The 26882-nt window shown below is 40.5% G+C and overlaps 2 protein-coding genes across 7 annotated transcripts in view; both read left to right on the top strand.

Moving 5' to 3' along the window:
- The window catches only part of LOC148652171 (putative oxidoreductase ZK1290.5), a 77121-nt gene extending 57732 nt beyond the window's left edge, over positions 1-19389 (top strand). For 2 of the 6 annotated variants that reach the window (XR_015925245.1, XM_088598854.1), the window contains 4 exons: positions 5931-6113; positions 8526-8585; positions 9707-9803; positions 18222-19389. Coding sequence is in view for 4 of the 6 variants with exons in the window: in XM_088598854.1 (XP_088454980.1) it covers positions 5931-6113; positions 8526-8585; positions 9707-9802 (339 nt within the window). In the remaining 2 variants the exon portion in view is untranslated. Of the gene's footprint in view, positions 1-5930; positions 6114-8525; positions 8586-9706; positions 9808-9962; positions 13247-18221 lie in introns of those variants that run through there. The other 4 variants (XR_015925247.1, XM_088598855.1, XM_088598856.1 and 1 more) reach the window with 2 other exon arrangements.
- Positions 19390-19701: 312 nt separating this feature from the next.
- On the top strand, positions 19702-23264 carry s1pr1 (sphingosine-1-phosphate receptor 1). Its single transcript, XM_088598849.1, has 2 exons — positions 19702-19853; positions 21078-23264. Exon 2 carries the CDS (start codon positions 21247-21249, stop codon positions 22369-22371), a length of 1125 nt encoding a protein of 374 aa, XP_088454975.1. The 5' UTR covers positions 19702-19853; positions 21078-21246; the 3' UTR covers positions 22372-23264.
- The last annotated feature ends 3618 nt before the right edge of the window (positions 23265-26882 follow it).

The raw sequence follows: 26882 nt of genomic DNA, 5'->3' as shown, positions 1-26882 counted from the left end.
CTTATGTACTGAACATATTTTTGTTTTTGCCTTTTATCCAGTTATTTCTGACATTTAACATCTCTAATCCATAAAAAAATTCAGTTTGAACAGTATGGTTTCGATTAAAAATATGTATTTTAAAAAATGTTTATTTGTAATTTGACAGACCGGAACATCAATGGAAGTGTGATAATACTTCTACAAGGCACTGCAGCGTCCATCCATCTACTTTCTAACTGCTTTATTCAGTACAGGGTTGCGGGGGAGTCTATCCAGGCAAGCAATGGACACAAGGCTGAATACACCCTGGATAGGATGCCAGCCAATCACAGGGCAGAAGCACAGGAAAAAACAGTGACATGCGCACTATCACACCTAGGGCCAATTTTAGTAATAGCCAATGAACCTACCAGCATGTCTTTGGACTGTGGAAGAAACACAGGGAGAACATAATATAAGTGTAAGCAATTAATTAATTAACATACAAACTCCACACAGATAGCACCCCAGGAATTGATCACAGGGCCTGTGAGGCAGAAATTCTAATCACAGCATCACCATGCTGCCCTAAATCTGCTGATAATTCACAGAAATCATCAGGAAAAAGACCAAATCTGTTTGTTAGCAGGCACTCTGATATTTTAGAAAGTAACAGGCCACTGTGCAGCTATTAGGTTTTAAGGCCATTGTTGGATGTGATACAAGCTATACAAGTGTGTCATATGCTTTGCACTAGGTTGCAGATGCTGTCTTGATAGGAGTCTGTCATATTTCTCTCATAAAGCCTAGAAAAGCATATGCCTGGTCACCGGTCTCTAAGCCCTACATGCCACACATCATCCAAGCTGTACCCACACACGTTCAGGGGCTCAATGGTGATTAAAGCACAGGAACCCAGAGGACTTTTTTTGCTCTTTTTCTCCTGGTCTCCTGGCTGCTAATATACACAAGCTTACTAATCCTCTGGAGTGTCCTATTACACATAGAGCCCATCCTATTTACTCTTTTCCTCAAAAGGAATCTCACTCCCACTGGATTCCTTATTTCCATCTAAACCGGGTGAATAATTAGTCTCATTTACACTGAAATAAGTGTTTTTCAACAAAGTCCCTACATCATGTAACAAGCCCATGTTTATAACCTAAAGTGTTAGTTTTAAGCAAATATTAGAACACAATGTTCATATATGCTGCACACACTCACATGGTTTTATGCCATGTTATTTTTTGTACAAGAGAAACAAATTACAAAATAATACAAAAAAAAAACATTTGAATTGTCTAAAGGGGCTGGTAAATTAGCCTCCTGAGTCCAGTGACAGTCTAGAACGTCATTGTTTTCTTGCCTTTGGAAAAATCCAGTGTGAGCTCAATGCAGTGGGAAGTGATAGATGAATATTGTCTGTAGCAATGTGATCTTCTTTTAACCGATTGTTCTGTTTCCAAATTGATGATTAGTGATTAGGGGCTCTGGATTCATAACAGGAATGCTGAGTTCAAAGGTTCTTAGGTGGGATACAGCTATTTTTTTAGTTTTTAAGCAAGGCATTTCATTTGGTTTCTTTTAGAACCAAGCAAATAAATTAATAAGAATACAGGTTTAGTGAATAATGAGCCCAAGTTCATCTCTGTGCAGTCACACAAGGACTGGCTTTTGAGGACTGTAAGACTATAGTGTGAATTTGCCAAGGTGTCCCAGAAATCCTGCGAACAAAGGCCAGTGAGAGGAGGAAACTCTAGAGGTGTACATCTGGGAAACGAAAGCGTGTTTCCTAGCAAAGGGCCAAGCTTAAATGGAGAGCAGTTCATTCAATTTGCACATCACTGATGATATGCTGATTTCATTTAAATAAAAAACAAATTAAAGTGAGACATGAAAGCTGTTTATCTTTGATAACACTAATTGAATAGCGGGAGGGGGGATCTGGTATGTGTGTAGAAATCATTTTAGCATTATTTTGCTCAGACATTTTCTCCTGGTTCCTCTCCAGGGTAGTTCCAACTGTTGCCTTTACTGTTTTTTAGCATCTATTTGATCTTTATATAATATTTGTTTGTAGACTCACAGAGGTTTATTGCATTAAGCTGAAGGTGAAAGAGAAAAAACAATTTTCCATTTTACTGACTTCACAAGTGCCGTGTGTACTACTGTACAAAAATACAGTAGTGTTAAACAGCCTGACCCCACATACTGGATCTCTGAATAACATGATACAGCAGCAGCAATTGGTTTTATTATTTGTAAAACATTTTTTAAAAAAATCTTTTGTTTCTCCAATCATTTAGGTAAAAAGTTAAAAATAAATTTCAATTCTGCTCATGGGAACAATGTAAGAATTTTTAAAATTCAAGCAAGGTCTGTTATTCTATGTTATTAAAATAATTATGTCTTCATATTCAGGTAGTAGTGGAATATTCCTGGCAAATGACAGCCCAGAATGTTCACAGGCCCAGAACATGATAATCTCTCCCTTGGCTGATGCGCATAGAATTATTTTAAGAAAAGAATTAAAAACGATTAACATTAGAACATTTATTTTTTCAAATTGATTGTCCTGAATGGGTCAGTCCTTCACCTCAATCTGGGTTCCCTGGCCTTTGTGCTGAATGAGCTGCGTGGTTTGAACCTGACAGCATCAGTCACTTCCAATGTATTGAACACATCAGCCCAGTCTTCCCTGAGCTTCCCTGTCACAGTCTGAGGAGGCTCATGTCTGGTAAACTCCTTGTATTTCATCTGCATTCAGTTCAGGGGCTATTCAGGGGTAATTCCTTTGGTCTCTCTCCAGTCCTTTTCATAAGGAGGTAACCAAAACAGGACACAGCTTTCTAAACAGGCTCATGTTATGAAGCCTTCACGTTGCCTTTTGTTGAGTAAGGTTAAATAGCTCTTTCTGTAAATTAGGTTGTATTGTTTTGCTTTTTCTGTTGCTTTGCCCTTGTTGAGTTGAATGAGGACATCTTTCCATCTTCGCCTGTGTGCAGGTGGTCAGAAATGAGGTGGTTGTTCCATTAAAGTAAAGTAATTGTTCTGTTTTGACAGATGTCTGCTGGCAGGCACTGCAGATTGCATAGATGTACCTGGCACAATCCATAATTGCTGCTAGATACTAGCAGCTGTCACCCTGTATCCTGGACACAAAGTGTTTCTTGAGATATAATCATTGCTCCCCCATCCACACCTACCCAGCCAAAAATGAAATATACAAGTCTGTAATGGGACAGCTTAAATTAAATAACCGCAAAAAAGAAAAAACTACAATTAATTAAATAAGAAACAGGGGAAACAGATGCCTTTTTACTAGGTCTAGTATGAATTTCAATGCCAAAACAAAAGCTTAGCATGAAACCAAGGCTTTTATGTCTCTGGGGATGGAGCTCTTCAGAGTGACATTTTGTTTTTCCCATGATTCATCATTGAAACCACATCAACACACAACAGAAGAGAGAGCCATAGGGAATGGCTGCACAATTAGATTTCTATTGTATTCCATTGGAATTGGGGAAGGTGAGGGCAGAGATCAGGCCACATCACATAGACTCGTCGCCAGCTTGTATTTTCTGCTGAAGTTCCAGTAATCTAAATTTAATGTGGGAAGTGCAAAGGACATGCTTGAAACACATTTGGGTTTTGATGCCAACCTTGGTCCCGACTGTTATAGCTGTTAGAATTTCAGAAATCCTGAGGTTACAGCTCTGGATGCAGCTGCTGTGTGAACCCACTTCCTGTCACATTGCACACATAATCACACCCTACCTGTAGTGGGTGCTCCACCCCTGCATCACCGCTAAGACCTCGCTGCACCACTATTTGGGACCACTATTGCAGGAAATCAGCAAACAGGATATGACAGGTTATGTCACAGTGGAAAACAGATAATCATTTTCCAAATTAACTTTGAAAGCACAAAGTCAGGCTGTTGCCTTTTGAATGCGAGGAGAGGTGTCACAAAAATGACCAGTTAACTTCCTGTAGGCAGGAAAGTGCAGCTTGTCTGAAAATTATTATTATGCCCTTTAAAATTATTTATCATTTTAAAGTGGGAAAATTAAAAGCAGTACATAACTGCTGTGGTTTATGATGTGAAAGTAATGCTGTTTATTATTAAGTTTGAATTCCTTGACTTCTTTTTGTCATAGCTTTATTTCTGATGATGTCAATATTTTCCTCATCCCTTATCATTAAGACCAGGTAAAGGTTTGTATCAGTAGCCAGTGCTGCTTGCGAATGAGAACGAGTTTCTGCTCATGTGTCGTGGGCTGAAACTGGTCTTATGATGGGTCGGCATCAGTGCTTATCAGCTACAGCAGATGGCTGCATATCTAATTCCTCCCTTTAACTAGAAATGTTTAACCTCCTGGAATTTAAAATATTGGAATTTCAATACATATCATCTATGAATATTTATTTTCAAAGTGTGGTAGACTGTGACTCCATAGCCTACGTCACAATTTAATTAACTAGATTTTTCTCTGAATACTTTACTTGCTTACCAGATTTCCAACTCAGAATGAGGGTTGTAAAAAATAGTTCACCAGACAATTTTTATTGGGCTTCTTAAATGAGTGAAAGCATTACTAGCCACAGTTTGACAGATTGAAGAGCAAGAGGAAGGCCAATGTTTGGGACATGGTTAGGATGCAGGACATGATTTTCACTTTGTTCTGCTCTCCTTTGGCTCAGACAGAAAGTTGACATTTATGACACGCCTGGTTTATGATGTAAGGAATTTGCTGCTGATGTGCCCAGATTTCCCATTTGATTTATTATATTAATTTAAAGAAACACTAAAAAGTATTTTCTCTTTTTTTCCCCCATACATTTTGGGGGAAGTAGAAAAGTTGCCTCTGCAACGATTCACCTAAGATTTTCCAATAAGTGCTTGAATCAGCATAGTAATTGAAGTGGTTTCAGTGAACTACAGTAGGCCTCAGTGCTACAGAGTCCTGCCCCTGCCATTGTCCTGGGTCAATTGCCTGCCTTTCTCTTCTGTTTAACTCCTGAGTGTGTGACTGGGGCATGTCTGTAAATGGGCTGTGCTCTGTCCTGTTCCATCTATAGAAAGACTGGAGCAAACTCTCATGGTGCCTCAATTACCCATCTTGGTGTCTTGCTCCATCCCTGTAAGATGCAAAAAGAAAAGTGACATTCCATGTAAGTTTCCTGTGGAGCAGAAAGGATCTGAAGGCCAAGAAAAGAAGAAACGGATTCAAATGTGGGAGGGGTGTGTGCTCTAACAAAGAACTTTTTCCCCCATTATTGAACCCCCTATTCAGGACTTCACATATTTCAGCCTGTGCCTTGGTGACCAGAGAGAAGCCAGGCTTTTCACATCCAGTGGCTTTCAAGAGGATAGGCTTCTCTGCTGGGGCTCTTTTTCCCTTCTCTTCCGCCAAGAGAAGAGAGAGTGTTGTTTCAGGGCTGCAGTGTTCTGGGAGCTGTCAGCATGACTGATACACTAACAGGACTGTCCCTCCGAGGAGGAGCCAGGCTGGGTCAGACTGTAAGAAAAAATTAGAACATTTCTGTGTGAAAGTAAACTGGACTCAACTCCTAAATGTTGAGTCATGCATTTCAAGGCATTTCTTTTTCTCATTGATCACATGCATAGATTATTAAGGTAAGATAACTCACACAATCAATAATTTGAAAGTTCACTAACTTTCCAGGATTTCAGTTGCTGTGGGTCAGTTCTAAAGAAAATCAGTTCCTCTGTGTGTGGTATCCATTTGAGTCCAGGACATCTGCTCACTATTCTATGAACCTGTTCCAGGGCAGCGGTGTCCCTTTTCTGTAACCTGTTGACAATGTCCTAAATGAGCTCCTACTTCCTTGTTATTAGATTTAGACTCGGGGCCTTCTGCTCCATAGTCCTGTCTTCTGGCGACTCTTTTTGCCTCCCGCCTGTATCATCCAGGTGCAGTGAATAGTTCCTCATTCCTTGGCAGGCGGAGTACCACCCCTTCCAGCGGCCGCAGGAGCTTGTGGACTACTGTCGGCAGCAGGGCATTGTGTTCGAGGGCTACTGTCCTCTGGCCAAAGGAGATGCTCTCACACATCCCACCATCATCCAGCTGGCAAACAAGCATGGCCGCACCCCCTCCCAGATCTGCATCCGCTGGAGCATACAGGTCAGAGGTGTTATGGGTTCGGTAATAGGGACCGAACCAGTGAGTGAACCCACTTGCAGGAGCGAACAAAGCCAAGTCGTAGTCCGAAAGCAAACCGTAGTCGTAGGAACGAGCCGAGAGTCCAGGGGAAGCAAGATATCCGAAAGGGAACGAGTACCGAAGCCGAAGCGTGATCCGAAGTCGTAGTCCGTAGAGCAATCCGAGAATCCAGAGGTAGCCAGTGATCCAAAATAGAGCGAAAGTACCAATCCAAGCCGAGATCCGAAAAGCCGAAGTCAAAAGGGAAAAACCGCAAACCGAAATCCAAGACAAACACAGAGTAGATGAAGCGCAACCAGGAAGCTCGAAAGGGAAAACCAATACTGAGCAACGAGGTAGGGAAGGACAGGTGTTTAAGTAGGATGAGACAGGGGTGTGAATGGGAAAACTGATAGGTGAACTGATGGATAGGGGCTACACCTACTTCTGCCTCCTCCGTTGCCGAGAGGCAGGGATCGTAACAAGAGGAGGCTGAGGTCAAAGCACGCTACAGCCTGCTGGGACTCAAACCTGCTTTCTTGAACTTGAACTTTATTGCCATATGTAACCGGTACATGTACTCATACAATGGAATTCTTACTTACAGAAAGTCTCTCAGTTGTTAAAACAAGTGTAAAAACACAAAGTGCAGACAGTGCATCAAGACAATATACAAACAAACAGTAGACAATGTACAAGTAAACAAGTAAACAGTTTGAATGCCCCCTGAAGTGGTTTGTACCCGAAAAGCCTCGGGGCTTGACCAAAAGAACTTGTCAGCAAAAAAAACAGTTTGTGTACCATGAATATAAAAATAACGTATTGCTGATTTTTCTTCCCATTTAGAGTACTTCCTAATGGCTAGAGTCCATCTTCATAGCACTTTGGAAGTTTTGATTACTGCAGCGTTCAGTAAAGGCAGTACCCACACATTTGCAAGGCTTTTGGTCATCTTCAGGTCTCATTAGGTTGCTTTACTTTCTTGCAACCTTCCTGTTTTGTATTTCTGTTTGTTGTGTTGTACTTAAAACACAACAACGAGAGGGAATGGGGGAACAAGAGAGAGAGTAGGGAGCCATTCCTGGAACTCTCTCTGTGATGATAAGAGAGCATCTGTGAGGGAACTTTTGTGCAACTTATTTTTTGAACGCATGCCAGTTCCCTGTGTGAACCTCTCAACCTTTTAGTCAGAAATATCGATACTGCTCCTTGAGGAATGAAAACGCTGAGGGCCATATAGAGTGTGTGGTGATCTGAAGCATTTCAACTTGTGACACTGACCGAGAATGCAATGGGCAAAGCAGCTTGTTCTTTTCCAGCTTAACAGCCTATGAATTCCTGTATTAATATTTTCTCCTTTCTTCCGTTTGCATCTCCACCCCCCCCCCCCCAAGTTTTTTTTTCTGTAGAGCTCTCTACATTCTGAGAGTCATTGTAAAAGTTAAAGAAAACAGTATTTAGCAAGAAACAATACTAAGCCACTGCCTTCCAGTTACTTAGCATGATAAAATCTGTTCCCATCGTACTCTGGTACTCTAAGTACTTGTAAAAATGAAAAAGAATTATTTCAGTTCTAATCCTGACTATATTGTCTCTTGCTAGTTTTACATCTTTGGCTTTCACAATTAAACAAATCAGAAGCCCATTTTTCTCTGGGCTGTCTTACTGTCTTGTCATACTGTCTTGAAAAAGTTGACTTAGTACTGTAACAAGTTTTTCAAGTGTTACAGTACTTAGTACTGTAAGTGCTAAGACTTTTAGGACTAAAATTATTAAGTCATCCATAACACTATGTGTGAATAACTTCATTCAATAACTGCAGCAGCCACTTCCCACATTAAAAGGAGCTTCTACAAAGTGTGTTAGGTTATAGGAAGTGTTTTACAATGTCTGACAAGATGTAAAATGTATTCTAAAAGGAGACCATTAAGTCCATTTGGCAGTTAGAACTGAAGATCTCATGTAGCTGTTTATCGAAAGACAACAATGTAAATTTAACATATCCAGTGGTACCAGTTGTAAGACCCTGATTAATGTTTTCAGGGACGAAACCATATTAATTTTTAATATCACAAAGTGGATAGTTTCCATTAACTCAAATTAGGAAAATATTTTCTTTAGAACGAACCAATAGCAAATACACACTCTACTGTGAGGAGTTCCTCCTTCTTTGAAACTACTAATAAACAACTTTCTGAGCAAGACCTATTGCAAATTCCCCACTGGCATCAGTAAAGCTCTCTTGTCCTTTCTGTGAGGCTATAATAAACCTAAACCCCTTTTCTGCTCATGGACTGTATGCTGATTACTGTGGGGCAGTGTCTGTGAGTTCTCAAAGCGTTTCTGAGTTTTCCCTATTTGGTTTGTCATTCTTTCCTCACGTTCTTTTTTCAGAATGGAGTGGTCACAATTCCCAAGTCAACCAAAGAGAAAAGGATCTTGGAGAACTGTCAAGTAAGCTATGTCAGTTTGTGGTAAGATATATAACCAGAATAATGCTGTCAGTACTGGGTGGCACAGTGACATGTTGGTAAGCCTTGCTGCCTTACAGCACACACAACAAAGTTTGATTCTCTAACAGGTACTTTGTGTGTGGAGTTTGCATGGTCGCCTCAAGTACCTATGGATTTTCTCCAGGTGATCCAGCTTCTTCCTACCTTCTGAAGACACACCAGCTGGGTTAATCGGTGTTCCTGTGCGTATGTGTGTGTACACCCCATGTAATGGACTACATGTGGTCCGGCCTTTTGTCCCACCCTACCAGTAGGGTTCTCGGCCGCCATGAGACTTGCCAGAAACAAGCAGCTTGCAATAATAGATGGATAACAGTGTACATGGTACAATCTAGCTACAGTCGGAACGACAAAGCCCTAGGAACCCTCAGGTCCTCATGCTCAGTTTCCATATAATATCGGTTTACAGTATAGGGGGTAAATATTGTAGTGTTCTTCTGGACTGGCCTCTCACTGCAGACTTGACAGTGGTCTTGTGCTTACCTCAGTCATAACTCTCCTTCATTTCCTTAAAAAATATATTTTAAATGCTATTAAAATCCTGGAGTGATTCTATGTTCTCCCCAATTGCACAAATGTGCTTGCTTAGTTTTGAGTGGTGATTTGAAGTTGCACTGTGTCTTCAGCATGCTTCTGTATTAAACCAGTGGGCGGAAGATGCTCCTGAGGTGCTCTATGCTGCCTCTTCCCTCTGGAAGAAATATCCCATATCTGAGGCACCAGGGCATTGCTGGTTTCAACACAAACCAAGGCAAACTTTTATTCTTGGCAATTTTGTGCCCTTAGCATGAAATAGTAGTTTTACATCAGAGTCATCCGTGAACAGAATTAATTGAATAAAATCCACTGAATTGTCTTACAATTCCAATGTACCACCATAATAAGAATTGTAAATCATAGTATTATTGTTATCAAGTGTAGTAAAGCTCAGTAAAAGCAAAATCAAAGTCAAATCTACCAGTGCAAACTTTCCCTAAGGGAGCTACTAGAGTTCCCTTTGTCCTGAGCTGACGCTAGCTGTGCTCCATGGGAGACTCAGAATGTGCTTGTGCCGCCTCACAGGTGCTGGATTTCAGCCTTCAGGACAGTGACCTGAGAATTCTAAACGCATTGCATGATGGGAGGCATATGAGCTGGGATCCGACATACGTTGTGTAATGTAGGTCTATATCTTCATTACTTTTTGTTTATCTTTATTTGGTATTTCAAAAGCAAAAAGCCTGAAATCATTGTAGTGTTCATCATCACCTATCCACCTATTTTGAAATCTAGACAATTGTTTTTTTACTCAATATGCATGTTTTACAAGTCCGGATAGATGAGGATATGTCAGTGGGAACATGAAGTCCATGAGGAGAAGCTGGGGACATCATCTGCTGAAGCTTGTAATAATTCCACATAATAAGATAATAAGAACCACAGTTTCATCTAATGAGTTTGCCTAATCTTAAAAACATTGTTCAGAATATGTTTGTTTAAATATTCAGCATACTCCATCCATGCGATATCAGAAAGCCACTTATTCCTGGTTGGGACTGTGGCCATCTAGAAGCAGAGAGTCCATTGTAGGACACACATACAGAAACACCTTACAGACAGCTGGGAGTTACTAGCCCATTACTAGCCCGTATACAGTATATGTGACCTGTTTGCTATTATAATGCAGAATATACCATGAATTCCTGTTATCTGTGCAGACATGCAAAAAAGCAACATGCAAGTAGTTTCCATCACGTTTTATATGATTAATTTAGTTTTTGCATTTACACTTTGCTTATCCAGTGTTTTTACAATGGTTTTCTATCCAACAAAAAATAAACAAATGCTCTTTTTTTTGTCATTTGTGCTGATTTAGAGACCCTTCTCAAGTCTTAAGTCTTGAATAAATGTATTTGGGGATTTACTGTTTGAAGTGATTTGTTTTAGCACAAATGTTTTCTGGTACACAAATAATCAGCTATCTTTACTTGCTGAAATTTCTATCATTTTCAGTATGAAATAGTTTTCCAGTTAGTAGTTTTCTTTCCTTTCATCATGTTAAAGCCACCATAAATGGTGAGTACATGTTGTGTCAAGTGCTGAACCAATAATAGAAGGCCAAGAGAAACATTGCCTGAGATACCTCTATTCTGAGCAATTGTATGAAGGTTGGGGATGTACTGTAGCATAGACTAAACATAGTTTGAGAAATGGCTGAACATATGCCTGGCCTGACACGGCAGACATGTGAGCAGAAGTACAAACATCTGCAAACGTAAACCTTATTTGATGTGTATTTGAGAATTAGTTAAAACATGAAAATAGAGAAATTTCTCACATAGTGCAATGTAAAAACTCACATTTTCCTGAAAAGAACAGAACGCCCATGTTTCCGTTGAAGACTTTATTCAATGCATTGAATAAAAAAAAACACATTTGCTAATAATTACTAAGAAAAGTGCTTTAATTAGTGATTTGCTTTCCTGAAATGTGAATTAGCAACAATAGTTAACTCAATCAGTTAGCAATTTAAAAAGTTTAATTTAAATTAAACTGGGAAACCTGCCCCAACAATGCATTGGAGATCTAGAGGGACATCCTCTGGGCACACAAGGATAATCAGATTATATCTATGAAACATGTTTTTGGACATTATAGAAAGACATGCTGTAGCAGCACAGTTCCCACCCTTCTGTCTTATCTAGTCCGTTTGCAGAAGATAAGCAAGATTGAGACCACCAAGCAAAACCAGGTTCCAGTTATAAGAGCTCATGGTGGAACAGTAGTTAGCACTCTCTTCACTCTGACCTAGAATTTCCAAACCAATGCCCCAGGATATAGATCCCATGGGACTGTTTGTACAAGTAGAGGTGTTAACACTGGTGTCCTGGCTAAATTCCACTCTGAACTTGTGCATTCTGGCCTCCTGAAAGCTCCCCCTTAATTCAGCTGAAGTGAAGTACGTTCTCCCCGTTCAGCTGTACTTAATAGCAGTCATGAGTCACCCAGACAGATGCTGCACGTCTGTGATGGATGATGCAGGTCCCTCCTCTATTTAGTTTGAGATTAGCTCACGCAGGTCGTTTGCGGTACGGTATGAAATTAGAATAGCAGATCACAGAGGAACCCATCTTGGTCTGCACTCCACCTTATCTGGACCCAGCAGCCCTGTGTGAAATCAAGCAGCAATACAGTGCTTTTTGGACACAGAGTTGTAGAGCCGCCTTTACTGGCATTATAGTTATTTCCTTTTAAGTTTAAGTGTTTAAGTGTTTAAGTGTTATTACAGGCCTCTACACTTTCTGTGGCGTTACACTGGAGTATAAGCAAGAGAGACTTTTATATGACCCAAAATTGTGAGCATCTATGTCACATGTAATGGGTTTACCAGTAGAAAATGACCACTGCAGATTCAATCACCATTAGACCAACTGATGGTCTTTATAAATTATTATAAATAATGATAATTGTAATAATGCTGCCAACCTGTGTGGCTCCCATATACTACACTACACTGTGCAGGAAGAAGGTGGGATACACCCTGGACAGGACACCAGTCCATTGCAGGGTGCACTCAGACCAGGCCAGTTTCCAGCAGCCAGTTAATTAACCTACTAGGTACATATTTGTACTGTGGGCGGCAAATGAAGTACCCAGAGGAAATGCATGTAAATACAGGAAAATACAAACTCCACCCCAGGAATTGAACCCAGGGCCCCTGTACTGCAAGGCAGCAATGCTAAGCACTGCACCACTGTGTCACCCATGCAGTACTCATAATCAAGAAAATATATTTACGTTCTAGAACCAGAACTCTGGTAGCTGGTGAGCTGGTTATGTAACAGCTTCACCACACGGTACTGAACATCCACTTTTCATCAAGCTGAGTCTTGAGATATGGTTGCATTCTGTCTACTGGGGAAAAAAAGGTTAAAGTGCTGTTGTTGTTCTTCGGAACTGTCTGAACACTGTCTGGAGAGACGTGGAGATTCCCAACAGGATGTCTTCACTTCACTCTGCTATCTCTCAGGAATTCCTGTATCCAAAGATCTGGAATTTCTTTTGGAGGGGGTGAGGGGTTATTTCCTAGTTGGACTCTGTAAACCAGAAAAGTCAGGGTTATTCAACAGGGTTATTGTCATTTTCTCAGAAAATGTAATTACAATTTTTGTATTTCAACTCCTCTTTTGACTGTTGTCTTGTGACCTAATGATTGATGAAACCTTTTATTAGAAAAAAGAAGGAATTAAAAAGGTCCACTTTATTAAATAAAATAAAAAATGTCCAATCTTCTGAATTTTTACTGCAAAGTTGTTTTGTTCATTTGTAATTTTTTCTTTCATTGCATGAACTTCATCAGCATGGACTTAATAATGCATTTCTTTATTGCTTTCCATGGCACATCTACTGTTTATAATTCCAGGCTGTGCTGGATTTCTTCTGTTTTAGTATTAATCTCTTTCACACTGTTTCAATCATACCAGTCCTCATTTGTCCTTGAAACATTTGTTCCCAGACTGGCTCTCAGTTTGTCTTGACTTCTGATCACATCTGTTTCGAATTGTACTGTGTCTTTAGCCATTTCTGGGCCTGGGCTTTGAACTTCTCAATAGTTTCTCAACTCCAAACATGAGTGCCCTCCACCTGTTCTCTGCCTGTTCTGTCTCATGCTCTTCTTGTTGTAGGACTTGCACAATTGGAACATTTACATTTACATGATTCTATATTTAATTAAAATCATTTTTGTTTTCCTAATGTATATCCCAGTCTACATCCCAGCTGAATGAGCACAATGATCCCAGAAAAATTACAGGAGCACATATACTGTATAGATGGCCGTGTTCTAATCTGTGAATCGAAAGAAGGTTCAGCAGAGCTTGCATTTTGAAGGGAGGAAGGACACAGCTCCCATGGAGCATACCTTGTTCTACTAGTACCAAGCTTCTCCAGCAGCTGCTCTGTAGCCGACTGATGAATTCTCCAAGTGATTCTGCCAAGTCCCACTCCAAGAATTTACGTTTCCATCAGGATGATGAAACTCAGCGGTATTCAGGTTGTGATCCTAATTCTGCACATGGGTCTGAACAAGCAGTGTTCAGGATGTGGGTTTCCTTCTTGTCCATGAGCAGAGGCTGTTACAGACAGAGGTACTCACCACATCCCCACAGCAGCACTGACTGTAAAGGCCTATAGGTCTCTTTGTGTGGGAAAGTGTTTTATCTTCACATGAAAATGCCTCCTTTTTCTGAAGCATTTTTTTGTGATTTTAATTTATCCTGAGTGCCACCTGTCTGTGTTTCTGGCCTGTGGTCAGGATTTTCATATAGTACCCGGTGAACATTTATTCACACCATCTGACCCTCCAGTTACTCTATCTCAGCTTCCCCTTAATTGGACCTTAGTAATTTGTTCTCTCACTTTTGACTTGTTTGGCAATTGAAAGATACCCTGTATTTACAGTAACTACAGCTCTTAAAAATGCACAGCACTGCCAAAATATCCTGAGAGTCTAATACAGTGCACAGACAGGTGAGATGGAAAAAGGACCCTGTGCCCCACAGGGACAGGAGATCCGACAATGCTTTATTGTCCAAACCCTAAAACTGCTTTACTGCAACTGCTTCATTATCTAGTAGTGTAATATTTAGAGACTAAGACAGATTTCTCCTACTGGGGTTTAAGGCGAGAATGATGAGAGTATATTGTATACTATACTGGCAGGCTGATGGCCAATATGAGAATTATGCCCCATTCCAGTCTTATTTATTGGTGCATTTCTGTATTTCATTGATAAAGCAGCACTGGCTTGTTCACTCATGATGGCTGAGACAAATATAATATTGCAGGGTGGCTATCATTCAAACATGCTCCATGCTAGACAGCGATTTGAGCAGTGTATTAATCACACTTTTGCCCTCTTTTCCAGAATTTTCCTGAATTGTCACATTCTGTGCATGTTAGCATCCAGGTCACCTTCTTCGAACAATGAATTCTAACACTTAATATAAATATACTGTATTTTAATAACATGTTTCAATACCCTGTGGGCCCTGGATTGTCTGGAATAACCTGAGGTTTATACTCACAATTACTGAAAAATCTCTTAACAATCTTTTTAGGAATTCAGCCCTGAATTCCCCATTGTGGTACCATCTTTGTTGCCCTCAGGCTTGGCTCCATTGGATAATGGATTCTAGATTGTTCCAGTTGATGTATCATAGGATTCCTGAGATCTGATTTCAGCAGCATACTTGTGATGTTTGTTGCAGGCACCTGCAACTCTTTGTGTAAATAAATGCTTCCTGTTTTCCTAATTTCAGTCTCAAAGCACCTGTTTCGAGCTTCTACTTTATGAAAATTTCAATGTATTCCATAACTCCACCAGTTCTGTACGTTATAGCAATGCAGAAATCCAGAGAAAAAAATGGATGGGAGACAACCACAGTCTTGTAGATGTTATAATTTTATATTTTATTTTTTTTAATATTTTATTTTATATGCAAGTGCTGTGTGCTGTACTGCATTCGTGATGTGGAAAAGGATGAACAGAGAGGGAATGAGGCACTGTGTTAAATAATCTCACCATAGAGGTGTAACCTGTGTGGTTTGTGGTCCAGTGAGAGCACGTGGTGAGTGAGACTGAGTTCCCTATCACAGATCCTCTGTTACCAGAGCGCAAGCAGCTGGACCTAAGCCTGAGAATCTCAGCGATCACAGCTGGTTCACAGCTGGGCAGGTCCTGGGGGTGTGTGGACTTGCACTGAAGCCTTAGGAGAGCAACTGTCTAAAACAAGAACAACGTTTCAGAGTTCAGAGTTCTAATTACAGAAACAGTTAAGAAAAAAGGCACTTTTTGCTTCTTTTTTAATGCTTCCTGACTTGAAATACACATTGCATTTGTTTATTTAACAAATAAGAGATCTTATATATTTTAAAATTATAAAAGGTCAAGTGTCTTTTGAGAAAATTATATTGATAAAGACCATTCATCAGTTTCAATGGATTTATATTCCCAGTCCTCATACAGATATTGATGGCAAAACTAGAAATAAAACATTGATACCTGAACTATGAAGTTACTGTTCACAGTTAAAGTAAAAATACATTACATTTTAGATAATCTTACCAATATATAAATGTTATGGACCATTTGTCTGTGCCAGCTTTTGGTTAAGCATGGAAAGTCAAGTTTTTTCTGTAATAAAGTCACATATGAGAAGAGACTTATTGTTCATGGAGCGGTTGTTTAATAGTGCTGATCTGGCCAGTCTCGAGGATCCAGGGGGAAGCGGAGTGGGTTCCAAGTGCGGTAGTGAGAGTAGATTTTTTTAGGTCGGCGCTGGTATAAGCCTACTTACCTTCAAAGAAGAAACTCTTTGCCCTCTATATGCATGTTTATTTTCAGAAAACAAAGTCTGCTGTTAAGGATCTAAGGAGCTCTCTACATCATATCATCTAATTTCTAATTTTTTCCTGTCTCGTTTCTTGCTGTTGGGGGCTGAGGAAACACAGAGAACGGAAACAGCTGTCTGCATTGCTGGATTTGTAGATCCAGGCAGGCAGACACTAGGAGCCAAGTGAAAGAGACCACTGACACACCCTATTGTGTGTGGAGGGGAAATGCAGAGGCAGTCTGCCATTCTCACCTTTTCTTTAGAGATTTTCATTTCTGCAAAGCCCTGCTCTGGTCTAAGGCACAAACTCAAGAGATGTATGATCACAGGGAGAATGAAGTATGGAAAATCCATGTACAATTTCTCCTTTTGTTCTTCACTGTAAATCACTGTAAATTCCTTCTGTAAATCACCTCAGCAAGCTTGTAGCAGGGGAGCACTTAGCCATCAGGGTGCCTGTGAGATCTTGCCTTTACAACCAATAGGATCTGTAATCAAAATGTCTATTTTTACAAATGCATATGGCCCAGTGTGAGTTGCTTAGTGTCTACAGTGTGACTTGAACAATATTAGTCTGCATTTGAATGGAAAATAAAACCTTCAGCAATAGCAGGCTGATCCAAGACCATTTGTCCACCCATTCATTCATTATTTTTTTACTACAAGGAAAAATTCATACAAAAAAAGCAAAATAGGGGCCTCCCAAGCAGCTCAACCAGTAATGGCTGTCGCTCGAGTGGAAGCTGAGCTCAATGATCATAGGTTCAAGCCTGGATTGTGTTGCTAGGTGACCAGGATTCCTCAGGTAGGACAACTGAGGGTCGGGTCAACTTGATGACAAAATGGCCTCCGAGGTGCTTATAGACATGTGGACCTGGCAATTAAGGAAACACCTCTCTTTCAATCAGTGCCAAGTCTCCACCATGAGGCAGTGCTGCCTTTGAGATGGTAAAAGACAATTGGCAGGAAGGTGGACGGGTGCGTGTAGTCTATCTGCACGTCCTCATTTTCCCCTGTGTGCTGTTAAGGGATTTTCGCTGTAAGACAAGGTGTAAAAATCACACAATTAGCTATTTCAAATCAGGGGTATGTAACAAAATAACTGGTGATGTTTAATTTTAAACAAAAACATAGAATATCTTAAAGTGCAAAAAAACATTATTTGCAGTTTAACAAATATAGCTGTTTTTCATATCAGACATGTACGACTATTCAGTTGTTGTTGTTTTTCTTGAGGATGACATATCAGTCTGATATGTCCCTTACACCAGTTGCTCAACATGAGCAAAAATACATAATTTCTTCTACATTTTGTCAGCTGTTCCCTGTGGCTCATAAATGAGTTTTACATGTTTATACTGCTAAATGAAACACAGATACAGAATCTGGTTTGTATACTGAGTATATGAGGAGGAATGGATAAATTTAAGAGTGCTCTTCTCACTGTAATCTGTGTAATTTTATACTACATCTAAAGGGTTGTAAAAGCTGGTGGTATGTGCTCTGAAGCTCTTTTGAAATGGAGGGCCAGGTCTTTTATGTGTTTTAGCTGGTCTGGCTAACTTGCTGTAACAGGGAGAGCTGACCCTAGCCACAGCCATGCCTGACAGAGACCACAGGAGTTCTGGAGACTCAGTAAATAACAGTGTGCTCTCTGCAGTCTGACAGCACTCTGCACAGCCCCAATTTCTGTGGTCAGCCTGTCAGCTGTCTTCACTTCATTCCAATACTTTATACAGCAGAACCCAGTAACAGAAATCATCCCATGATCATGAACCACTTAAAAGGCCTCCTCTCTCTCAAAAAGTTATTTTCCCAAAAACTCCTTCTTTTATTTGCTGCCACACAATTAAATGGGAAGTGGAGCATTTGTTAAGACACTAAAAATAAGATAAAGAAATATTACACTTGTCCGTGTCTTGGCTATAGGCTTGGCCTTGTGCTCTCCAGATTCTAGTACTGCTGATTATCTAACACACTGACAGTCATTTTATTTTCTATCAATTTCTTGAGCAAAGTATATCAGTGACATTCTGCCAGTGTCCCTAGAAAATACTTTTAAAATAAACCTGAAACTTTTTTCTGAAGGTAATCAGTATAAATTTATTTAGCTGCAGTCCTTTGATATTCACATTAAACTCTAGTGTTTTGGATATCACTGGCAGTTAATCATTTCTCCAAACTCCTGTTTCCCCTCTGGCCAGGTATTTGGGTTCTCACTCCCAGAAGAAGATATGAATTTGATCAGAGGGCTGGATGTTAACAGGAAGATGGTTCATCTCAGCTGCCCATTTTGGAAAGGATAAAGCTGCTACACAGGGGAACCTGGACATCCTCAGTTCTCATGAGGTGACCAAAAAAAAGAAAGGAGTATTTTGTGGAGGATTCCATTCCAGATTTGTATATTAATGGATTTTTTTATGGACATGGCTGACGTGTTTTGCCATTTGAGTGATGAGGTGCCCAAGGAACTGGAATAATGGAAGTCACCCATTTCCCTCGCACTGGAAAGCACGACATATTGAACTCTTCCCCCCCCCGGGGCATCAACTGGGTAAATAACCGCTAGACCTTGAGATACCGCAGCACCCTTGTGATTAATGAGCAGATGAGGGTGGACGGTTTTGAGGAGCCCCATTGTGTGTATACGTGTTCTTTGTTGTCGGGGTTCAGACAGCTCACCTCAGCTTTTGTGTCTGATTTCATGCATTAAGGGAACCTAGTTCTACACATAATGTTGAAATTAAACTGAGGTTAAAACAGCAAGCTCAGGTGGTAGGGGTTAAAGGTTTGGATGGAGCATCTGAAACTGCTGGTTAAGAAGGCCTCTGCCATCTTGGAATGGCAGTGCTTGGCTGCAGCCTTGTCCTGCTTTGCAGGGTTTGCGGTCTGGGGTCCACAGCCCCAGCAGACCTCTCGTGCTCCTGTCTCTCACATCTTCATCAGTGCCCCTGAATGGGCACTGTCACAGACATGAAGACGCCCTCAAACTGTTCCGTTACCATTTCCTTTGCCAGCCACTAATTTGTAAATTAAAACTGAAATGGCACCCAAATGTGCAGCTTTCCAGCAAGCCCTCATCACTCTATTACAGGCAGAACGAGGAACAAGCTTAATGCACTTCAGAAACAGCAGCCCTCCTGCCTCCCAGTTGAACTTTGGCCCCACAGCATGTTCTCCCTCTTTATTTTATTAGTTCAAAAGAATATTAGTTTATCATTTGCCAATCTGTATAGTCTAACAAAATACGTTTTGCACTTACATCTCTGGATAAACTTGTTTCAGATGCAAGTCTTGGTTTCCTGCTTGGTCCATTCATGCTGAAGTGCTTTTCCATGTATTATGCTGTCATTAAATTTTACTTAAAAGGCATTTCTGGGTTGTGTTTTAATTTGTACTTTTTTTAATGCAGTGTTTCGTAGATCAAATGGCAAATTATGAGCATGCAGCTAAGTGCTTCCAGTTGGATTTATTATTCTGACCACTGTTTCATCTGACATTGTCAATATTTGCCAGAATTCCCTTTTTGTACATTTTTAAAACTAAACAACATAACATCGAATAAAAATAGAAAATAAATATTGTCACCTACACTGCGATCTCGGACATTAGCCGGAGTTCTACACGGTGTGGTGAAGTCTCGGGCCCCTGTACTCTCAACTGGAGGAAGGCGGAGCTTCAATCAACTGGACTTAACTTCTTAGAGTTTGCACAGTGACGCCTCCAGTCGAGGGAACAGTCTCTTGGTGTGTGGCCATGTAATAGTGTCCTGAATCGGAATATACCGTTACTCGAGGGATACATATGACCAAGACACAAGGGCACATACCTGCAAGGTAAGTACACGAATAAAATTGGTACATTAGAGACATTGAATCGCATAATTTTCGAAGAAAACGAGTTTAGCACGAATAACAGATGCTTTTTGGAGTATCTGGTGTACTTCAAACGCAGTTCGGAACTTATGAAATTGTTAAATTTATTTGTCGAAAGGGTGATTTAGGAATGTTTTGGGGTTTTTTTTACGCATTTCCTTTCGCAGTTCCAATTTGAACCAACACTTTGAAATTTCTTTAAAGTGCAATAAATTGCGTTTCACTGGGAACTGGTGGGATTTATTAGACAGAGAAGGCTCTCTCTTCATTTTACCAGATGCGGTAACATTTTAATTTTAAAGTTAAAATTTTTGCGCGTGTAAAAACTATTTAACTAACTTCGTGCAGGATCACTGCTGAGAAATTCCTGCAACTAGTGGTGTTGCTTTATTCCGTTTGTAAATTCATGATTAAATTCATGATGTCTTTTATAGTCGCACATAACTCACTCTATCAGAATCACTTCTTCATATTAAGCATCTCTATCTGTTTTGGGAGATCTCGCTGCCCCCTTGACAAGTGTCAGTGTAGAGCCGGGGTGAGCTCAGCGCGTCGCATGAGCCTGTAAACCAATGCGCTGCTATTAAGTTCATAAAAAATAAATGTCGCAGTATAAAGTTATCAGTTTGTATGGCAAGTATATATTTATTTGTGAAAGAACATTTTTAAACTTTGATATTATCGTGAAGTTCTCAAACAGCGGTTAGAATGTTTTAATCCCCTCTCCTGCCAGCACCAGTTCTTCGATGGGAAGTTTTTTCCCTATATCTTTTAAATACAATAATAACTAATAACTAATGAAAGTAAACATTTAAACATCCATTTTTATTTTTCAATGTATAGTGTTGAAGAATATGAATTTGTAGATTTCAGTTAACGGCTAAATATTATGAACATGAACTAAACGAGAAGTTATCTATCAAGGGAGGTATCTGAAACCTATAGGCTGCTGTTTAGATTTGAATATGAGCCATTAATTTTTCTAATTAGAATTGTTGTAAGATTTACCTAAAAGCTTTACATATGTTGCATGTCTATTGCTAGGGCAAATACATTTAAATTATTAGTGGACCTTTTCATAATAAAATGAAAACAAAAATTAAGTATGTGACACAAACCCCTGAGGGAACGTCTATGAAAGTTTTTGTCTTATCATCATGTAACGTCGGTGCTTGTCTCTTGCAGCCTCTAAACGATGGGTGCCGTGTCTGTGTGGTGCACATTCTTCTACCAGAAAGAGTTTCTTCTCAGCTGAGAGCAGCACCGCCCGGACACACGAACAAAAAAAAACGGGTTTGGCTCCTCCTATGGACTTAGTTGTGCATTGCAGCGTGAATGACTCACTCCTCCAACAATGGAGCTGACCACTGCCGGCAACAACAGGAATGCCTACGGGTCCATGTATTCTAATTTAATAGAGAGGCACTACAATTTCACTGGGAAATTTCGGAAGGCAGAACAAGACTCGGGACTTAAAGCCGACTCTGTGGTCTTTATTATCGTGTGCTGCTTCATTATTCTGGAAAACATTTTGGTTCTGCTCACAATATGGAGGACGAAAAAATTCCACAAGCCCATGTATTATTTCATTGGCAATTTGGCCTTGTCGGACCTGCTGGCAGGAGTGGTGTACACCTGCAACATCCTGCTGTCTGGAGCTAACACCTACAAACTGAGCTCCACGCAGTGGTTCTTCCGCGAGGGCAGCATGTTCGTGGCCCTGGCTGCTTCAGTGTTCAGTTTGCTGGCCATCGCCATTGAGAGGCATCTCACCATGCTGAAAATGAAACTGCACAATGGGGGCAACACCTGCCGGGTGTTTCTGCTCATCAGCACCTGCTGGGTCATCTCGGCCATCCTGGGGGGGCTGCCCATCATGGGCTGGAACTGCATTGAAAGTATGAACAGCTGCTCTACAGTGCTTCCCCTCTACCACAAGACCTACATCCTGTTCTGCACCACGGTCTTCAGCGTCATCCTCATGGCCATTGTCATCCTCTACGCTCGGATTTACTCCCTGGTACGGACGCGCAGCCGCAAGCTCGTGTTCCGGAAGTACCCAAACAGTAGGGGGAGCAAGAGCTCGGAGAAGTCCTTGGCGCTGCTCAAGACGGTCATCATCGTGCTTAGCTGCTTCATCGCTTGCTGGGCCCCCCTCTTCATTCTCCTACTGCTGGATGTGGCCTGTAAGATCCGGAAGTGCGCTATCTTGTATAAGGCGGAGTGGTTCCTGGCACTGGCCGTGCTCAATTCGGCCATGAACCCCCTCATCTACACCCTCACCAGCAACGAGATGCGCCGCGCCTTCCTCAAGATGCTCCCTTGCGAGGTCAGTGGAGGGCCGGCCAGCAGCAAGCTCAGGCAGTCCATCATGGGTGGCCGCAGCAAGTCGGACAACTCCTCCCACCCCAACAAGGAGGAGGCCGAGTACTGCCCCGAGACTGCTGTGTCCTCCGGGAATGTAAACTCCTCCTCCTAGGAGCTCCGTCCTTCTTGGCTAACTGGGGAATGTACGCTCCGCACATCAGTCTTCACACTAGAGGCGTGAGAGCAATCAGCCACAGAGGGCGAAACTGGAATTACAATCCTGTACGTCATACTTGAACTGAGGAACCTGTTTCACAGGACCAAGGGCTGCCAGGGCCAAACGTTTCCTGACATTAGTTTTGACAGGGAAGCACTTATGTCTCCTTTAAGTATTGGATTAATCAGTATTAATTCACCCTTATCATTTCTCCTTAAGTTAAAAGAGTTTAAAACCAAGAATGTTTTCCTTTGTTCAAAAACACATGGAGCAGCACTTGTTGTACGAGAGTTCTTAAGGCAGCAACATTTAGCAATTTCAGTATTTTCTAAAATGTGTTTTTGCAGTGTGATTTTAGTTTTATTATGGGTATCATTATTAATATTAATAAATATATTTACACTATACAAGAATTCAAGGGATTCCATTTGTTTAGCATTTTCATACAGTTCTAGCTCCATGACAATGTCCTACTCTTATCACCAAGAATGTATTTTGTACTGAAACCTGCTATTATTTATCCTTCCTTTGGGATAAATGTTTATTGTTGTAGCAATAATTGCAATGTTAATTTATCGTTATTCCACTTTAAGCACTACTGTCAGAGCATCTCTTTAATAATGACTGAAAGTGCTAGAATTTCCCTTGCGGTTCATGCTGATTGGTTTGAAACCCATGTTTTGTACATTATTAAGCCTTCATCTTACCTGTAACATATCTTCTCAGACATGTGCCACATCGTTGCAGCTTAACTTGCCAAAACGAGTAGTTCTGTTCTGTGTCTGACATCTTATTTGCACACAATATTGTTTTGTTATTTAGATGTTAATAAAACTTCAAAACAACAACATGAGCTGACGTTGTTTTACTTTTGACGTATCCCTATAATCTGTCTTGGGCATCTTAGGCAAACTACAGTATCTGGGTTTTAACGCAACTGTGATACAGTCCTTTACTCGCCTAGCTTAATGTCTTGGAAAAGATTGATCTGAGCTGCACTGGCTGTGGTTTAGTGCTGAGCTGCTGCTTAATTGCTAAATCGCAACAAGGCCTTTGGTTCACTTTTAGCTTTACTGCTACAGGAGTCATTGTTTTTAACCTATATTGTAAGCAATTTGATTTCCTAGTGCCCCTTCACTGTCACTTTTGTAAGATGAAGAAGTGTTCAATAACATCAGAAGAGGTGTCTGTGATTTTAAATTATGCTTATTATTAATATATATATTTACAATATACAAAAATTCAAAGGATTTTCACACAGTGCTAGCTGTTAAGTAAGCAGAGTTCAGTAATATTTATTCCTTGTTATTAATCCTTGTCCAATTTTCTGCATGATAACCAATAGCACTTCATGGCTGGACACCTCTTAATCAGTGAGAGCATGTTGTAATTAAAAATACTTTCCTGTAGGATATATATTTAATTTCTGTAGTGCGAACAAATACTGGTATTGTTTTATTCATATCTCTTCACATTTATCTGCCGCTCCTGAAGTTCTCTTTTCTGCCATCCCAGCTAATTCTCTAATCATGTAGTTAATGTTAATGTAGAAGAATGAAATAAGAATAATGGACAATGTACCTGTTCATGTAGTCTCAATACTATTGGCCTAATACATGTCTGGGAGCTCCAGTAACAAGCTGGTGAGGATGGTTTGTAATTAGGCTGGAGTAGGCTGCAGAGACATGGGAGAGACAATTAACATAGAAACATAGTTCAGTTTTTATGTTTCCTTCACCTTGTCCACTAGGTTTCTATTTAATTTCAGCACATTTGTTTAGAAAATGCCAGCACATGTAGTGGTTCCCAATTATGTAAATCGTTTGTCTTTAAAGCTCAAACACTGGCCTTACAATCGTTCCCTCTCTGCACAGAAGCAGCCTCCATGAAGCAGAATATAACAAATCTTTGATGGCCTGCAACACAGGGAAAAATGCTGCAAAGTAGCTGTCAGTAATTTTAACCCACAACTTCACAGTTATTGAGCATGAGTGCAAACCTCAGCTCCATACTACTCTGAATAGAGAACTACCTGAACAGGCAAATTATAATTACCAATAATATGAATACATCAAGTTTCTCAGTTCCACCATTACATACAAGAATTCCCAATAAAAACACAAACTGGTATGCTGTGTGGAGTGCCCATCATTTAAGGCAGCTTCCCAGTCCTGGTTCTGGGTATTCCCATATCTCGTTGTTTCTATTCCTTCATTATTTTGGCCTCACCTCAACTGTTTCCTTGTTTTTTTAAAACCACATTAGTTCATAATCAGGAGAACCAGGTTAGAAATCAGTATAAATCCTGCGGGCCCAGGCACCACTCCGAATTTGTCCTGAAACTGTTTGACAGCCTCACTCCCTCCTATGTCTGAATTCAGGATTGATAGGAATTGGTGACAAAACTATAGATTAGCAGCTAGCTTGCTAGTAAACTGAAATACATTCTGTACAAATCACACATACAAAGAAAGATTTTTTGAGAGATCGAGTCCTGAGTACAGAAAAAAACCCAAACAATTCAATGAAGAGTTCTGTAAACTGAAGAAAACCAAATAAAAAATGCCTTACAGTCCTCACCACCAGTACCACTGAATTAAGGAAACCTACTGCCACCTAGTGGTAAAATCCAAAATAAATCTAGCAATAAAGAAATAATTATAATAATAATAATAATTGCTTACACTTATATAGCGCTTTTCTGGACACTCCACTCAAAGCGCTTTACAGGTAATGGGGACTCCCCTCCACCACCACCAATGTGCAGCATCCACCTGGATGATGCGACAGCAGCCATAGTGCGCCAGAACGCTCACCACACATCAGCTATCAGTGGGGAGGAGAGCAGAGTAATGTAGCCAATTCATAGAGGGGGATTATTAGGAGGCCATGATTGGTAAAGGCCAATTGGAAATTTGGCCAGGACACCGGGGTTACACCCCTACTCTTTTCGAGAAGCGCCCTGGGATTTTTTAATGACCACAGAGAGTCAGGACCTCAGTTTTACATCTCATCCGAAGGACAGCGCCTGTTTACAGTATAGTGTCCCCATCACTATACTGGGGCATTAGGACCCACATGGACCGCAGGGTGAGCGCCCCCTGCTGGTCCCACTAACACCTCTTCCAGCAGCAACCTTAGTTTTTCCCAGGAGGTCTCTCATCCAGGTACTGACCAGGCTCACACCTGCTTAGTTTCAGTGGGTTGCCAGTTGTGAGTTGCAGGGTGATATGGCTGCAATAGAAAACACTTTAGAAGTTTATGTAATTTTCCACCCACCAGTAGATTATACACAAGGGAATGTCTTGTTCATGATACACGATACTATTTCCTGTAATCTCAAATAAATACTGAAGACAAACATGCAAAGCCTTTCTACAGAATCAAAGGGTTTTAGTTGTGAGTTGTTTAGAGCTAAGCTGCTCACATTCTATAGTATAAAACTATTTGCACCACTGGTGGTATTACAGAAAGAAAAAAGTCTTTGCAAGAGTTTATAACAGCAGATGTGTCCATATGTAAACTGAATGGGATATTTTAGGTGCATTTTAAAGTACTATCATTGTCCATCAGGTATTTCAAAACTTCTGATTTTTTCCACTCTTTTCAAATGGAAAGAAAAAGGAAATATCAAAGACTTTCAGTGAAAATAAAGATATACAACTTCTATCCACTTGTTTTCAATGTGCTTGTCCTGGTGAGATTGTACTACAAGCAGACAAAATAAACTTTTCCATTTTCCATTTTCCAAATTTTCAGGGATCTGCATGCAGTACCTAAACTAGTACTGTAGGAAGATGGAACCAGAGTCTATTTCCATAGTTTATCTGTTAAAGATTCTCAGCTTTGTTTGGTGACTGGAATTGGCTTTCATCCATAAAATGTCTAATCCACTATTTTTTACAAGGTTGCAGGGAGAAGCAGAACCTATCCTGTTAACCAATGGGCACAAGGTGAGATATACCCAGGATGGGATGCCAGTTCATTAGAGGGGACATTGGAGGGCACACCAGGGAAGTTTTTTACAGAAGCAAATTAACCTTTGGCCATATCTTTGGAGTGTGGCGAAACCCCATACAAACACTGGGAGAACATACAAACTCCACAACTTTACAGTTATAGAGCCCCAGGAACTGAAATCTGAGATCCGATTCAGTTAGCCTTAGGTAACCTACTTCTAAAATTTTGAGACACCTGATAGAAAAAATAACCTAATTACCATACCTCTGGTCTTCTGAGTGCTGAAAGGTATCAGATTTTGGACCCAAAAGATATTTAAATTATTTAATTTAACAAACCACCTGCTTAGTTCATCATAATTAAATTGAAAACAATCTTAAACCTTACCTGAAATTCATCCATACATATTCAGTCCCATTATCCCTTGCAAGATATCAGGTCCTTGCTTTCCACTGCATTGGAATTATGCCATTTCTGAGCCCATGTGGTCACTAACAAGTGTCCAG

Source organism: Lepisosteus platostomus, chromosome 11 (assembly GCF_059453375.1).
Source record: "Lepisosteus platostomus isolate fLepPlt1 chromosome 11, fLepPlt1.hap1, whole genome shotgun sequence".
Classification (NCBI taxonomy): Eukaryota; Metazoa; Chordata; class Actinopteri; order Semionotiformes; family Lepisosteidae; genus Lepisosteus; species Lepisosteus platostomus.
Note: the sequence above shows the minus strand (reverse complement) of the source record. Positions and strands in the feature narration are given on the sequence as shown.